Raw genomic sequence first — 17,477 nt, 5'->3', positions numbered from 1 at the left:
TATCATGATATATTACAACACAATGTGCTTTTCTGATTATATCTGAGCATACCGACAGTTCTACAAGTAAAAAACTGAACAACTGCACGTATCCTAAAAATGATTTAGACCCATTATAGGCGGCGCAACAACAACAACCTCTGTATGTTAACTGCATAAACTGCATAGTAATAAGTAGATGACTGGATATCATTTCATTATCTTTGGATTAATTTATTTTTGCTAACTATTTGATTCTTCCTTCTGTTTCTTCTTCAATGGCCTATTTTTTGCAAATATTAAATTAAATGTTTCACTGTATTTAATGTATCATGAAAATGCCCTAAGTATTGTGATGTTATATTTTTGATAAATATAGCTTATTCTCAGTTTATAGATTTTAGGCTGATCTGTCTGCTGAAATAAACCATCCACTTGGTTGATCCATCCATTACGCTGATGAGTCCACTGATCTTGGTAGACATTTCTTGTGATAAGCAGCCAGGAATTCTAAAATCCTAAATGAACAGTAACTGGTTTGGATCTACTTTTAAGCAACTTTAGTGAGCCTCATTTAAAAGTTTTATCTATGACAGACTAAGAAAACAGGATAATCAAAGCACATTACCCAAGAGGCCTCTGGCATGGTGGTCTGTTTCATTAGAAGCGCCTGGTAAATGTGCTTCTGACTCACAGTAAAACAAAATACTGAGAGATACTGATGACAGTCAAGCTGGGAGAAAAGCAAAATGTCTCATTAAAAGAAAATATCTGATCAGAGGAAAAAGTTTAGCTAGCTGCAGACAGGAAAAAAAAAATTGAAAGGTCAGACATGTTGCGTAACAGCAGAGAACAGAATGGAGAGACAGCATGTCTGGGACAACAGTGCTGTGACTAGTCTCGTGGGGCCACACGTGAAGTCACAACGAGAATGTCTGGGGACAATCGTGAGAAATTCTGGGTTAAATGTGGGTGGGAACAAACCGTGTGAGTGTGAAATTTTGAAGCCAATGCAACACCTTGTGAAGGTGCTTCTCAATGATGGTGCCCTCATCTAGCAGCAGAATTTCTTCGGTATGAGGTTTGTCATAATCGTTGTACCAGTATGCTACAAATACAAGCAGATAAGGTAACACAAACAGTGCAATCCGCACTAACCTTCGGTTTAGAGTATATATATATATATGGTATGCGCTGACATCACTTTCCTGTCAGACTACACCCCCTCAGTCAAACTGAGAGGCAAAACATTCTGCAACATGACTGCATTTATTAGGGAAAACAGCGAAACCAGGAATAAAACAAGAAATTAACTGCTTAAACTAAAGGCGGTTGGATTCAATCCATTCAAATCACTGAAGTACCGTGGTCCATGGACCAGGAATTGAGTTTCCTGACATTTATATGTACCTGATTTTGATGCCAGGGAAATACAAATGCCTTAACAATGCCTTAACGTACTTCAAGGCAGGACTTTTTGATGAAATTAAAGTAACAAGGACACCAGTGTATATTCTGCTTGTATGTGGACAGGTTTCTACAAATATTTGTATTTTATTTGGAAAACCATAAGCTAACCAGCCCAGCTTTGTTCATAGCTAACCCTGCCACTCAGTAATGTTATATATCTATGCAGGTCTTTCAGAGAAAGAATGCACCCCCATTGAAACCAGAGTGAGAGTGCATGATGACACACCGTGCACTTCATTGCCAGGTCAGTTGCGAACCATTTACTTCTCGTTTGTTTAGCTTCAGAATTTTTGGTGAATCTATTTGTACAGTCAATGGCACAACAGCTCTGTCTCATTTTACATGCACACTGAACGTTAACGCTGCAACTCAGTGAGACTTTCTGCCACTCATTGGGTGTAACTGCAGTGAAGTCACGTGCATTCCCTCTATACAGTGATATTGAAGCTATCAGAAATATTACGTATACCACAAATTTTTGGTCATTCTGCCCACTACTACACTCATCTACATGGGAAGACACATATTACATGTGGTAAAAATAAATATTATCTCTTGTATTATTGACTGTACTCTGTGGGTTAAAGGGGCACAGATTAAAGGAAATTGGTGGTGAGATTTAAATGTACCCATGTTAGTAGTGGATTTTGCAGCAATCCAGCAGCAAAACTTTCACAGGCTGTCCCCAGACATGCATTCTGATTAAGAGATGATATTTGGCCCTGCAAGACTGTGACAAGAGGAAGAGACTGCTGCCACTGGGTTCATGCAACACCTCCTGGGACTACAATACCAAAAACCAAAACAGTAGCACAGGCTTCAGAGAGTCCTGCCATTATCAGGTATTGAAATGAAAACACAAATAATTTCAAATACGTCATTCAATATTACAATCACAATTTCACAGCAGGAAAGGCTTGTGGCTGGGGGAAATGTAAACAAGCGGTATTACAAAAGTCACAGTTTAGAGGCACCAGCCAAGCATAACTCCAACAATCCAACCAGACCCCAGGACAGATAATAGGGTTGTGCTGGAAGGCAGTCTCCCATTGCCAGATTAATCCTCAGTTCCCTCTTAAATTGCCTTGCATCGGAGAAATTCTTGCTTTCTACTTTGAGTGACAGGCACCGGTGAAAAAAGGTGGTATTAACAAAGTAATATTTACCATGGTAGCTTTACACCATAGAGGGGCATGGCCTGAACTGGAGGGTGGGAGGGGAGGTGTTCTCCCCTGAGAATTTCAAAATGCACAGGTCTCTATGGCAACAAGCCACTCACAGCACTTAATACATGAACGAGCAGCAGCGACTGGCAATGCATCCCTTTCTCTCTCTCTCTCTCTCTCTCTCTCTCTCTGTCTCTCTCTGTGTCTCTCTAAACTTCAGCTGCTAAAGCCTCTAATGAGCATTGGAGTGAAAATCAAAGGGAACAGAGAAACAGGTGGGACACACAGGGGCTTGGAGTGGTCTTCTCTATACTGTATGTATAGGAGAGTCTGCTCTAATGAGAATGAAGAGGGTAAAGCGATGCTCGCTCGCTCTCTCTCTCTCTCTCTCTTTCTCTCTCTCTCTCTCTCTCTCTCTCTCTCTCTCTCTCTCTCAACCAAACAATTCACTATAACAAATTACTCACTATGTACCAGGAATGAGAACACAATATACATATCATAGCACTTTCCACTAATTACTTGATTTCATAACAACAACAATAATAATAATAATAATAATAATAATAATAATGATAATAATAATGATGATGATAATGATGTAAACAGTTTTGTGTGTGCTTTTTGTTGTTAATATCTAAGCTGTTTCAGCTCATGTTTAATTGGTCTTGAAGTTGAGACTGTTGTTCATCACTTAAGCTTATTATCATATCAACAATATGGTGAAATCTACATCAGGAGACAAAATCACACCAATATTTACTTTTATACCGGTATTGTTCCCACCCCTACACCCTTCCCAAACCATTTGCTGCTCTAAACATTCACTTCACTATAAATGTGACCTCTCCTTCAGTAATTGACTGTTCTCTAAATGAGCACTCTCATGTTTTCTACTGCCCAGCTGGTAGGATGGGGGGTTTAGAAAGTCACTGTCTCAATCTCTCAATCCAAAGAATGCCCTTGAACTAATAAACCATCAATCTGCTGTTTAAGTGCCCATTGAGGTTTGTAAATGTTGTACTGTCAATAGACTAGGCAACCTGCTGTTGGGAGCTGCTGAGAGTGTGTCAGAACACTTAAAGCATGCAAACTGATTTAAAGTTAGATGGAATCAGTTTGGCTGGTTCATAGCATCAGCATTAACACTTTCGGTTTAGGCTCTATTTACCACTCATATAGGTTATGATAGCGTCTCTCAGATGATAAGGGCTCTTCTCTTTTGTGGATGACTCATCGTGCACTCATCTAAAGGGCGCCACAGAGTGTCTGTTTGTGTGCGTTTCAAAAAAGCCCTGCTTGCTATAGAAAGCGAAACGCCCTGGAGATCACCTGGAAAATGCTATACTGTTGAAAAACAAAGTCATTACAAGCTATCTCTCACTTTTCTCTCGCCTTTATAATGCTGGGTCTCTCTCTCTCTCTCTCACTCCGATTCTCTCTCTCTCTCTCAGTCTCCCATTCTCTCACGCTCACTCTCTCCACTTAAGCCCCCTAGTGAATTGTGATTAGCTGAAAGTATGGGTGAATTTATACATCACGTGTATGTTTTGACAGTGTTTTGTGTACTTTTTGAAAATGAAGAAAAGGACAATTAAAAAATACAGAAAAAGCTACGCAAGAATCTCATGGAACCGCAAAAACAATGCAGATAGGTGCAAGCAGGAGATAAAATGTGTTTCATCACATTACCATAGAGAGAGAGAGAGAGACAGAGGGAGACAGAGAATGAATGAAGGAGAGAAGGAGTAGAGGAAAAAAGAGAGGGGGAGAGAGACAAAGAGAAAAAGGAGAGTGTAGAGAGATGGAGAGAGGGGGATAGAGACAGAAAGAGAAGAAAAATGGGAGAGACACTGAAAGTGAGAGAATGAGAAAAAGAGAGAATGTGAGAGAAGGAATAGAGAGAGAAAAAAGAAAGGGAGAGAGAGAGAGAGAAAGAGAATGAGAGAGAAAGAGAGAGAGAGAGTATATGATAGAAAGAGAGAGTATAAGGGAAACAAAGAGAGAAGAGAGAAGAGAGACAGAAAAGGAGAGTGGGAATACAGAAAAAAGTGGGAGACAGACCGAGAAAAGAGAGAGAAAGGAAAGATAGAGGGGGGAAGAGATTAAGGAGACAGAGGGATGGGAAAAACAGATAGAGACAGAAAGATGGGGGAAGGGATAGACTGAAAGAGATGGGAAGATGAGGGAGAGAGAGAAAGAGAAAGAAGAGAGATTAATACAGAATATTAACATGGGGGAAGGAACAAACAGAGAGAGGGACAGAAAGAGATTGGAAGAGAAGAAGGAGAGCGAGAGGAAAAAGGAAGGAGAGAGCAGGATAGAGAATACAAAGATAGGGAGAAAGGGACAGAAAGATGGAAAAGAGGAGGGGAGAGAGATATATAGAGAGAGAATAAAGGGGGATAGAGAATGTAAAGATGGGGGAAAGGGATAGAGAGAGAGATAGAGATGAGAAGAGAGAGAAAGAGAGGCAGAGAGAGAGAGAGATGGGCAGACAGAAAGAGAAACAGTGACAGAGATAATGAATTTGCATTTGCTTTAACAGCAGAGAGCGTAATGAGAAAAACAATGGTCAGCAGCTGCTGCCAGAACGTTTCTCCTGATGGGTAACTAATGGCTGCTTTAGCTTTTGTTGACAAATAAACAAACTGTCAGACCTGTGGTCACTTTCAAAGCCACCAGGAAGTATCAGTGGACAACATCACGATGTGTCATCACCAGTGTTGTAGACAAGATCATTAGAGGTGAGTCCGAGTCGAGATCGAGATGAGGACACCTCGAGTCCAAGTCAAGACCGAGACCAGGAGTTGCGAGACAAGCGGAGACCAGATTAAGATTTTTTCAGAATGTAAAAATAAAAATAGGAAAGAGGAAAAAATGTAATTGTTTGTAGTTAATTGTATATTCATCATCATTCACTATACATGATATCACCTAAGCCGCTTTTCCTCCTGGGTTGCGAGGGGTGCTGAAGCCTACCCCAGTGGTCAATGGGTGGAAAGAAGGAAACACTCTGGACGCCTAACTCCACACCTGACGCCTGATTGCCTGGCCGGGGAATAGAACCCAGGCCCATCTTACTGTGAGGCAACACTGTGTGCCACCGCGTTTTTTTATATTTTGTAAAATTTCATGTTAAATAATAAACAGCCTAAAAATATTTACTATTTTAATATCACAGTCCAACTGTGCATTGTAACTTTTGAAAGCAAATGGTGAGGTTATTCTCTAAAACTTGTTCAGAGTCACCACCTAAACTTAACTGAATATAAACCAAACAACATACATCCATTTTTATTATTAAATGAAAACTTAGCAATAATAAAAACTAATAATAAAATAGAAACTTACTGACTTACATTGCTTTACAATGGTAGTGACAGGAACCAGCTGTCATTCTGTCTACAACACAAATACAGCCATTTTATTTAGGATTCAAAATAATCAGTCAACTTACATATCTTCTGAGTTTTATATGTAACGTTTCTAATAGTAAAACAGTGGAAGTCTGAAAAAAATGCTTTCTTTTGGGACTGTTTGGACCTTACAACTCCCTGCATGAACAGCTTTTAAAAATACGTTTCAGGGCAAAAGGCTTATCATAAAACTATCATAAAACAATGTGTCCAGCATCAGGCAGCGTAAAAGCATAAAACTCTCCAGATGTTTGGTTCTTATCACTTCCAGTATGAACAGTTCTTACTAAGACGCCCATCATGTTATGCTGTGTATTTTGTGACATCATCACACCACAATGTCAACACTGCGTATTAACAAAATAAATGTTATGCTGTCTATTTTATGACATCGTCAGACTAATTTTTTTTTTTTTTATTTTAATAACGCATTTTCCTAGTTTGACCCGTCAAAACATCCCTATTTCCAGCCTAAATCCCAGCCGCTTGCACACTATTGCTATGACTCTACAATCGTGGGCATCTTGTTCAAATAAAGCTTTTAAATAGCAAGAATTTCCACTGATGGTTCACACACACAAGCTATTTTCAGATACTTCTGTAGTCAATTTGTTAATCAATGAAGAACACAGAGTAAGAAAAACACCGCTAATAACAACAATACCAGGAATATCAGCATCATTAGCATTGTAGGAAGACCTATAAAGAAATCAAGAAGATTTAGCCCAATGTCATGAGAGCAAGAGGGCTACAAGTGCAGTGGAGTTGAAACTTGCAGCCACTGTTGCTCTCACCAGACGTCGTCGATGGAAATTGTGTTTCTTTAGGGAAACCACATGACTTCATGTTCAGGTTTATGTGAAGCCTATATTCACACAATGAAATTAATGTTAGTGTATTACTGAAACTAATGAACATTTTCTAACAAAGCTTTTTTGGTCCAGTTATATAGCTGTAACAAAATGCACTGCTTTTTACGCTGAAAAACTCTTTTCTTCTCTTCTTCTTTAGGGTAAAATTTCAGCAAATAAGACAAATGTAATTAATCCCAATTAAATACACAAAGCGATTAGTCATGATTAATTTTTTTTAACAGATTTACGTACAAATAAAACAAAAAAGATAACACAACAAAACAACTAAATGCTTTATACAAATAAAAAAAATAAGAGATAACTGAACAAAACAAAAATACTCCCCAAAAAAATAAAAATATTCAGTTACGGCACAGGCCTAAATGAAATCGTTATATCTTCAAGCCCTTAAAGGGGAATTCCATCGATTTTTCTGCCTCACTCAGTGGTTGAGATGTAAACAAAGTCATTCAGAGTGGTTTGATGTGAAATCCTTCACTGTAGAGAAACTTATCGACCCAGATTTCTTTACAGTGACGGTGACAGGAGCCAGGGGTCGCAATGTCAGGAGATGTCAGCGGTTGTCAGAGGAACGCAAATATTGCCATGTAATTTACTATCCAAAACCACCAACGAAACTACACATGAGTGTTTATGTGTAATGTTGATGATGATAAAATAAGAAATGTGAAAAAATGTTTTCTTTTAGGACTATGTTGCCTTACAATACTATGCATGTACTTCTCTACCATGAATGAATTTGAATGAAAAATGCATTTTAGGACAAAACTCTGTCTCAAAACTATCATAAAATAATTTCCAGACATCAGACAGCGTATTCATAAACATTTAATGTGATAACTTTCTAGGTATTAAACGCTTCAGACCTCTGATTCCTGTCACCAGTGCCGTAAACAACTACAACCCTGTCGAATGGAGTATTTCACATCATATCACTCTGAATGACTTTGTTTACATCTTAATCATTTAAATAGACAACCAAAAGAAAAATCAGTGGAATTCCCTTTAACTGAGTCAGACTGCATTTTAGTTCATGTTGCAACTGAATTATAGGCCTTAGGATGTAACAAGTCTAACGAGCTAACATATCGTGGTGATTGTTATTACCTCTAGAATATGTAAAACTACATGTACCACAATCAGAAATCACCTTTGACAAAGTAAATGTGATACATATTGTGTGTAGAAAATGTCCAGTCTTTACTCGACAGATCCACACCTTCTCCCTAACACCACTGCAAATACTGAAGCTTTCAGCATTTATGCACTTGTATTCACGCTCATTAATCAATACCGCATGTGTGCCAGGGATAAATGATTTGAGATAAGTACACAAAAGGAGAGGAATGTAACACAAACAATTCACTTTGAGCAGGAGCTGACTGAAACAGACAGTGCCTTCTGTTTATGTCTGGTGTAATGAGCGGATGAATCTGAGATGTTCTGCAATGTGAATTTTAATAATTGACTTAAACAATGCAGGCAAATTTGATCTCCTAACTAACTTGCATACAAATCAGCCTTTCAAGTTTATAGGGAGAACACAGCCGCCCAGCAGTTAGGAGGATGAAGCGTGGACCTCAATAGAAGGAAAATGATTTATCAGTCTTTCGTGATATTTCATGATGTTTTGCAAACAACAACGTTATCACTTTTGAAATATTTGTGTGTGTGAAATAAAATCAGTTGTCACCCAGAGGTGTGTGCTGAGAAATTTGAGCCTCCTCAATATAGATCTCATTATGTGTCTAGCAGAGTTGTGCAGAGAAGTGCCAGGGCGTGTGTGTGTGTGCGTGTGTGTGTGTGTGTGCATGTGTTTCCACGGTTACTAGTTACTCTTGAGAGTCGCTGCCCTAGCTACATTAGTAAAAGAATAGCAAAAGAATATGTGTGCGTTTCCATGGTTACTTATTCTTGACAGAGCCAACTGTATTCATGAAGTTGTAGGGGGTTCCAGTGTGTGTGTGTGTGTGTGTGTGTGTGTGTGTGTGTGTGTGTTGCACACTTCTTTGTGAAGGTGAATGCTTATCTTTTCCAAGCTGCATCTAACCTGTAATAAGTGGCTAGCGGATGAATTCATACACGCACTATAGACTGTTGCACTTCTATGGCTTCTTAATAAGAATTCTGAACATGCCATGGTCACTCACTTTGAACGGTAGCTGTTCGGGTGCAGTTGTAGAGGATGGCCAGTTCTCCGAACACCTTGCCCGGTCCCATGGTGCACAGCTTCATGCCTTCCTTGGTCACCTCCACCTTGCCATCTGAAAGCAATCATAGAACACATTCCTCAGCTCGCCTGCTGACGCACCAGCCATGAAAGCAAGCATGACAGGCTGGAAATGGAAGCCTGCTGGCTGCCAGCGGTTCTCTTCGAATCGGGCCACGCTGGGCTAATGCATTCCAATAAAAGTCTCCTCTCATTAGTCTAGCTGACACTAGCGCAAGCTCTGGGGTTTGGAGGGGGGCACTGCTGGAAAAGGTGGGATTTCAGATATAATAGGATACCGAATGGAAGATCACTCAGCTGGAGCGGGCCTACATAGTTTTTAAAACATTTATCAGCTGAGGGGGTGCCTACTGATTTTAGCTAACTGATTTTTTTTTTCTTTATCATTTGAGGACCACATGTTCATCTTCAGTTCCTGACAATGTAAAAACAACCTTGACTGAGAAGAACTAATTGTGTCCCTGTTTCAACTGTCTCTGCAGATGTGTTTGTCCAAGTTAGGGCATCTTCACAACCATAGATGAAAAATATATGGAAAGATGGATGTGATTAATACTACTTGATTTATATTTCCCTGACTAATGAAAAAATGACTTTGATGTGCCAAAGATGACAACATAGCAAAGCACAGAATTTAACTTTTTCAAAAGCCTGTATCTTAATTTTCCCTGTATTTTTTCACTTTTGTGTGGGCTTATAATGTCAGTGTGGGCTTATGAAACAAAAACATACCAAAAATGCTAACGTTAAAATGAAGTCACAATTCATTTTAAAATTAGCATTTTTTCCAGCTCTTCAGAATTAAACAGGTTGCTTTTGTTACTGTGCCTTTAAGAACGTTCTCTGTTCTGACTGGCTGCTCCGTAAAGCAGTCCTGCCTGAAACACCACTAATAGGTTTCACAAACCTGTATGGGTAGGGCTGAAGTCCTATAGGCTGAATATGTGGATATAAGTAAATACACTGGTTTTCATGACATCACAAAAATCACACTGAAATCAAAAAGGGCTGTTTTGCAGCTTAATTTCCACATATGGACTGTAGAGACTGGGGAATGAACTTCAACAATGTTTACATACTACATCAAACACATCTCAAAAATGAGAGAAAATTTTGTTTTTCTATGATACAAACCCCTTTAATGTTAGCTTGTTGACTTGCTAAATGTTTAGCTTGCCACCATTTATTACAGTGCTTTACTAGCATAAGCACAAGATGATGCGTATTGTTATCTCATTCATTTCAGGCCTTTCACCAGACAACACTGAGTAGGCTTGGTCTAGCAAGGAAAAACTGGGCACTGACATTTAAGCCAGGTTTTGACCACCTGGACCAGGTTTTAATGGCCATGGAGGCTCTCAGTAATCATCAGCTAGGTTATTGCCTGAGATGCAGTCAGCAGGGACAACACACAACACCACACACCATAGCTGTTAAATCTGCTGACCCATAAAAAGGCCATATAACAGGCAGAGAATGCCAAAAGCAGACCCATTTTGCTGGCATGATGCTATCAGCAGGGCTAATCCAAACAGGCTGCAATAAGCCTGACCTAGTATCCACTGGCCCACTCAAAGCCTCTCTGCTTAAGCTGGCTCTCCGGCACCGCTGGCCCTCTCCGCTCTCAGTACTGCTGAGTGGTATGTTTAAATACAAGACCGAATTTGGTGCACTGTTTCTTTTTTCCCTGAGTTCAGTTTTATTTTCAAATATATGCAAGTTTATGTGGAATTTTATGTCTTGCTACTGTAACATTGCAAATTCCTTCTGGGTCAATAAAGTTTTAAAATAAAAGAATTAAATCTGTCTGTCTGTCTGTCTTTTTAATTTAATTCAAACATGATACACTATATTGCCAAATGTTTTCACTCACCCATCCAAATCATTGAATTCAGGTGTTCCAATCACTTCCATTGCCACAGGTGTATAAAACCAAGCACCTAGGCATGCAGACTGCTTCTACAAACATTTGTGAAAGAATTTGTCGCTCTCAGGAGCTCAGTAAATTCCAGCGTGGTGCCATGATAGGATGCCACCTGTGCAACAAGTCCAGTCATGAAATTTCCTCGCTACTAAACATTCCACAGTCAACTGTCAGTGGAGTCAATCGCTACAGACCTCCAAACTTCATGTGGCCTTCAGATCGGTGCGTAGAGAGCTTCATGGAATGGGTTTCCATGGCCAAGAAGCTGCATCCAAGACTTATATTACCAAGCGCAATGCAAAGCGTTGAATGCAGTGGTGTAAAGTGCCGCCACTGGACTCTAGAGCAGTGGAGACGTGTTCTCTGGAGTGACGAATCATTGTGCCAAGTGTAAAGTTTGGTGGAGGGGGTTGTTTTTCAGGAGTTGGGCTCGGCCCCTTAGTTCCAGTGAAAGGAACTCTTAATGCTTCAGCAGACCAAGAGATTTTGGACAATTTCGTGCTCCCAACTTTGTGGGAACAGTTTGGGGATGCCCCCTTCCTGTTCCAACATGAACATCAACAAAACACTCCTACACATCATACCCAAATGTACTTTATGTACATTTTATTAAACTGGGACAAACCATAATGTCATTAGGTTAACTGAACCAGTTAAAAATAAGTAAATAAATATATTAACAAAATGGTAACTGGCAGTAGCAAAGTTACAAACACTTAAAGAACCACCAATTTTTTAAAAATTCTGCATAATTCGATCATTAATAATTCTATCGACCTGCATGTACCTCTCCACCATTAGAAGATTAAAAAAATCTATGTTTAACCTGATTTCAAAACTGGTGTAAAACTGGTGTAAATGTCCCACTGTATGTCATTTTACGTAATAACCTTCTATAAGACCGCTTTTAAAGTCATTAAATGCTGTAGATCTCTTTGTTATTATCACCCCTGTGAGCAACTCTGAAGCAGCAAATTTCTCTAGAGTAGTTGAAAAGCTGCACGGAAGACGGTTTAAAGGTGAATTCCACTGATTTTTTTTTTCCAACATAATTTCAACATAATTTAATCATTCAGTCAACCAGACATTGATGATTATCCAGACCATAGTTCATTCATTTAATCAGCCAGACTTCTGGTCACTATCATCACCACAGTGAATAATTTAGACAGTACGATTATCTAGAACGCCTCATTTCACATTAAACTACTCTGAATGACTATGTCCATCTCAATGACTGAATTATGCAGAAATTCTGTAAAAAAAAAGTTGGTGGAATTCACCTTTAAACCATCTTCTATGCAAATATGAAACTCTGCAGTTTTCATGAGTACTGAGGCTGTCAAAGCTTTAAAAGCCACTAATTTGTTTGAAAGCTGAATGCATTTTACTAGTTTGACCCTTCGAACCACCTGTGGTAGCTCAGACCGAAGCCCAGCTGGTTGTGTGCTGTATGTTACAACGATAGAATTGGCAAAAAAATTCTAGGGAAACAAACGCCAGGAATGCAGTCATCCAGAAATACATTTCAGAATTAATTAGATGATAGCCGTTCAGTAAATGTGTTGAGATTATATTTCATCCTATCATTTGGTCAGGAGAGGAAATAATGGAGGGACTTATTATTCTGAGAGTTTCTTTCTCCATGTTACTCCTAGACAGTCGGTTTTTCCAGCTCCTCCATGATTGTAACCCTCTCGGTCTCATTCTTGTTCACACAGCTTGTGTATTCTCGTCACAGCTGAGGCTCTTGGGAGTAAGTGGAGGTTCCCGTCTTTGCTGTTGCTTTTGTTAATTTGATGCTCACTGATTTATCCATAGGTCTCCCACAAGCACCGTCCAGCGAAGTTTAAAGAAGTTGCAGAAGATTCTGCTTTAAAAGCCATGTAAAAGTTGCATTTGGATGAGCGGGCTACATTGGCAGAGGATCCACTAGGGTGACGTCGGGGAAGAAGCTTTCCACGGTAAGATGTCCTTCCCTTATCTCTTCTCCTGATCTTTGCACATTTACTCAATGTCTATGGTCTAATTAATCCTGAAAATTCATCTGGATGACAGTATTTCAAGCAATTTATTCCTCTGGAAAATTTTTGGGTCAGCTGATTCCATGTTTGGGCATTGGATAGTAGTGTTCAGTGCACTGACATTATGTTGTACAAGAGAATTTATTACACATGTTGTGTTGGGGTTCTGAAAGCAGTATTCGATTAGAACTTCAGGATAAGAAGTCGGGGGGGCCTTTAACATACTGTCCTATACATTTTATTCAGTTAGATTTTAAACAGAAAAACACAAAGTGATTCACTGGAGGCTTAGTGGCTAGCTAGCATTAGCGTTACATGCTAGATATAGCAGTCATTAGCTAGGCTAGGCCCTTTTTACTTTTCTGGGTAGGTGCTTTCCACATATCTGGGGCTGTGTTCAAAATGGCACACTACTATACTACATTAGCATGAATTCAGAACCATCAGCCAACTGTGTTTGCACACTATGGAATTAGACCTCCGCATTTAACCCATCCGTGCAGTGAAACACCCACACACACATACATAGTGAACACACACACTAGGGGGCAGTGAGCACACTTGCCTGGAGCCCTACCCATGGTGCCTGGGGAGCAATTGGGGGTTAGGTGCCTTGCTCAAGGGCACTTCAGTCATAGACATCAGCCGAGGGGATCAAACCAGCAACCTTCTGGTCACAGGACTGGATCCCTAACCTCCAGCCCACGACTGCCCCCGTGGTATACACTGTATACTGCATGCTACTCTTCATAGTGGAACAGTACAGTAACCAGGATATGGCACAAGCCGTGTGCTGTAACACAGGAAAGGGGCACGACTAGATGTCCAACATCAAGGACTGAGCCAATAAGACTGTTCCATTTTCCTTAGCCCTCCAATCACTGCTTGGCAACCGTTGCTAGACGTGTTTCAGCTCTTTTTAGCCAGATATATTTTGGCCATAGATGTGCCTGCTGAGTTTTAAATGATGCCATGGCAGAGCAGAGGGTTTTGTCTTCTACCTTTCTCCAAACCCACAGATGAACTTTGAATTAGTCTGTGGCAAACCTGTGTGGTTTCTAAATACACCTGTTTTCCTTCGTCTGCCAGTCAAGCAAGTCTGCGATTCATTTTCATTACAGTTGTAGTTGGTAATATGAGCTAGTTTGACTGAATATTAAGCAGTGTAACTTCGCACATGAGCCTGAAAATATGATGTGTTTATGCTGCTGCAAGTCACCCTATAAAGCCTGAAATAATCATATAAAAGTCACAGATGTAGAGTCCGATTTTGCTGAAGTTTTTCATACCACATCATACGTCTTTAAGGATTAACAGGTACAGACTCAAAAAGAAGACTGGCTCGATGTTTAAGTCTCAAATGCAAAATCGACATTACATTGATGAAGACAAGGTGATGATAGCAGATAATTCACTTACATTTAAAATGATGTTGAATCATTAATATAAATTGATGGAGGTGTAATATTTTTAGCATTGAATGTTGATCAATAAATTTTTTTTAAAAAAGCAAAGATTAGAAATGCTTTGGCATATAAATTCTACATTCTGTAAAATCTAGATGACAAACTGATACAAAATTCACCTTCTTACCAAAGATAAAAGGTTATGTTATAAAAGGTTGCGCTTTGTTGTGCTATACAAACAAAACTGACTGCTTTTCCAGTTTATTTCCCCTAACTGTGTGTAAGTTTATGCACAGATACAGTTTAGCTTTACAGTAAATGGATATTGTTCTCAAGGTGGGCATTTACCCCTACATAATATGCTCATTGGCTAGAACACGCTGTTGTTTTCACTGGACTTAAGTGATGAAAACAGGAAATTGTGTTCACTCTATGGAAATTACGTGATTTTTCTATTCATATTTATGTGAAAACAATGTTGAATCGTTGAAAATAATAAAGACATTCTGATAAAGATTATTTTTCTCACTTGTATAACAAAATGCACTATACAAGTACAATACAATACAACTGCAATTATAGTGATACACTGACAGCCCTACTATAATATAATCCCTTTACAAACTGTATATACCTTGAGATTAATCTATTTACAACCCCAATTCCAAAAATGTTGGGACACTGTGTAAAATGTAAATAAATAACACATCTGATATGTGTTCTGTGTTGTATTGTGAATAAAATATGCGTTTATGAGATTTGCAAATCATTGCATTCTGTTTCATTTACATTTACTTACATTTTAAACAGTCTCCCAACTTTTTTGGAATTAGATTTGTACATAAAATCAACAGGAGCTTACAAACTACATTTAGTTAACAGAAACACAGACTTGCCCCCAGGTGGTAGAGACATGTCTCAAGTAGGGTGACATGAATTGTGCTTGTCATGAAGTAGGTGTCATGTAATGGGCCTGTCTTATAGCGTGACTGTATTGTAGTGGGCATATCTTGTGGGACGCAGTTGGTTACTGTTGGGTTCTCCGGCACTGTTGGCCCCCTTAATCCTCTCAGGTCTAATCAATCCTTGCCGTGTAGCCTGAATACAACCCAGTGGAACGTTTCTCATCCAAACTGCAAACTAAACACCTGTATATAAATGACGGGGTAATAGAGCACAGAGTGGAGTGATCAATCAAAGAGCCTACCCCCACCACCTTGTACCCTCCTCTGGTGCCTAACGTATTTATTAGATTTCCGTCAGCGCCTGACAGCTTTATCTTGCAGGGTTGACGGGACGATGTGAGGCGTAGGACTGAGCACAAAAGAGGCAGGTTTTTATCATGCAGATATGATTATCAGCCAGCTCCAGTCCACTATCTGCTCCAAGGCAGCCTCATATGTATGCATTCAGACAAAAGACATGTACAATGACATTTTTAATTGTACACTTTTCCAGCAGGCTAGAAATCATATGAGGCAATGTGTGAACAAACATATGAGCAAATTAGTTTTGTATTCAGCTCATTATTAGGAAATATGGCCAATGACAGCACTCACAAACATTTCAGTCGCACTTTCAATGTCAGAAAAGTGGTGGTCATTAGCATACAAAATCAACTCCCAGAAAATGACCTTCTTCAGAGAAGAGTGAATGCCAAAGTTAAAAAATTTGAGTAAAATATGTCTCCTTTAAACTTTTGATTGACACCACATTTGCTACAACAAAACCATAACAATAACCGCTGATATATTATTATGAATTTTTACGTTCATGTTGTGTTACTATTGCTTCATAAAGGCACTGCTGCGGAATCCGCCTTCCTTCTTCAGTGTTGTCTTTCATCTTTCCTATTAAATTACAGCCAAAATGGTGTGTTAAAAAATTAGGTGGTAGTTCAAACAAATATGTAAGTATATCCTGTATGGCAATCAGTAACCATAAGCAAATTCACTGAATCTCTTCCATTGAGTCAAATTAATCCAGCACATCTCCAAAGAACAAGGTTAAAGTCATTCTCTTTAATATCCATTTAAAGCAAAGTGTGTGTCTTAAAGGTAAATTTGCCACAGTTTATCATTTCTTGATGCTGAAACCAGTAGAAAGTAAGAAGTGCAGAATCAAACTTCCTGTAAATCGAATGCAAATGTAATTCACTGCGTAACTGTTTACATTGTAGTGTGCAAGTCAGAGACCCTTTGATATCTTTATTTTCCAGTCAAAGTAACCATTAAGCAGAAGTTACAGCATGTCAGAAAAATGCAGGAAACACACTTAACAGAAAAGTAGCATAATATGGAACTCAGTCTTTAATTTGTCCACTCTTTACTTTTGTGCGCATTATTGCAACTTTAACTCTACCATCCTTCCCATCTTAAAAACAAGTGAGATAGAGCTGTGTCCACTCAACAAAAGCTGTTCCCAAAGTTGTTAGTGACATTATGTTTCCCCTTAAAGAGACACTAACATTCACACGAGCAACTTCCAACACACACCTTAGCTGCCATGCAAATGTCTTTCTAATGTGCTTCCAAAATGGCTAAATGAAAGATTCCTGAAGAGGTCAGACATAAGATAGCCGAATTGTTTTAATGAAGGGGAAGGCAAAAGAAAAAATAAGATTCCTGGAGAACTGGAATTTTAAAAAATGTAAAGATTCAGAAAAAATAAGACTCCTAACAACCATACAAGCACCAAAACTGGCACCATCAGATAATCAATACTGAACACTATCGGTCTGAAAGGATGTGTAACTGTTAAGTTGTAGTTACTGAGAAAAGGACATAGACAAAAAGGACAAAGACCAAAAAAAATGCACTACAAACAAACTACATGAGATGTGAGTTAAGGTTTTATGGCGTGATGAGTCTAAATGTGTAAGTGGGATTGTTTAGATCATGAGAAACAGACAACACAACCATTTGTAAGGCTGAACTTCGGAGGGGTTTACAAGAAGCAGAAAATATTCCTGCAGATTTCTTTAA

The 17,477-nt window shown here is 39.1% G+C and overlaps 1 protein-coding gene across 2 annotated transcripts in view; it reads right to left on the bottom strand.

Moving 5' to 3' along the window:
• prkg1b (protein kinase cGMP-dependent 1b) overlaps positions 1 to 17,477 on the bottom strand; it is a 165,958-nt gene that overhangs the window by 109,060 nt on the left and 39,421 nt on the right. For both annotated transcript variants that reach the window (XM_036572204.1, XM_036572203.1), the window contains exon 3: positions 9,060 to 9,173. In XM_036572204.1, coding sequence (XP_036428097.1) covers positions 9,060 to 9,173 — 114 coding nt within the window. The remainder of the gene's footprint in view (positions 1 to 9,059; positions 9,174 to 17,477) is intronic.

The sequence above is a fragment of the Colossoma macropomum genome, unplaced genomic scaffold, assembly GCF_904425465.1.
Source record: "Colossoma macropomum unplaced genomic scaffold, Colossoma_macropomum, whole genome shotgun sequence".
Taxonomy (NCBI): domain Eukaryota; kingdom Metazoa; phylum Chordata; class Actinopteri; order Characiformes; family Serrasalmidae; genus Colossoma; species Colossoma macropomum.
Note: the sequence above shows the minus strand (reverse complement) of the source record. Positions and strands in the feature narration are given on the sequence as shown.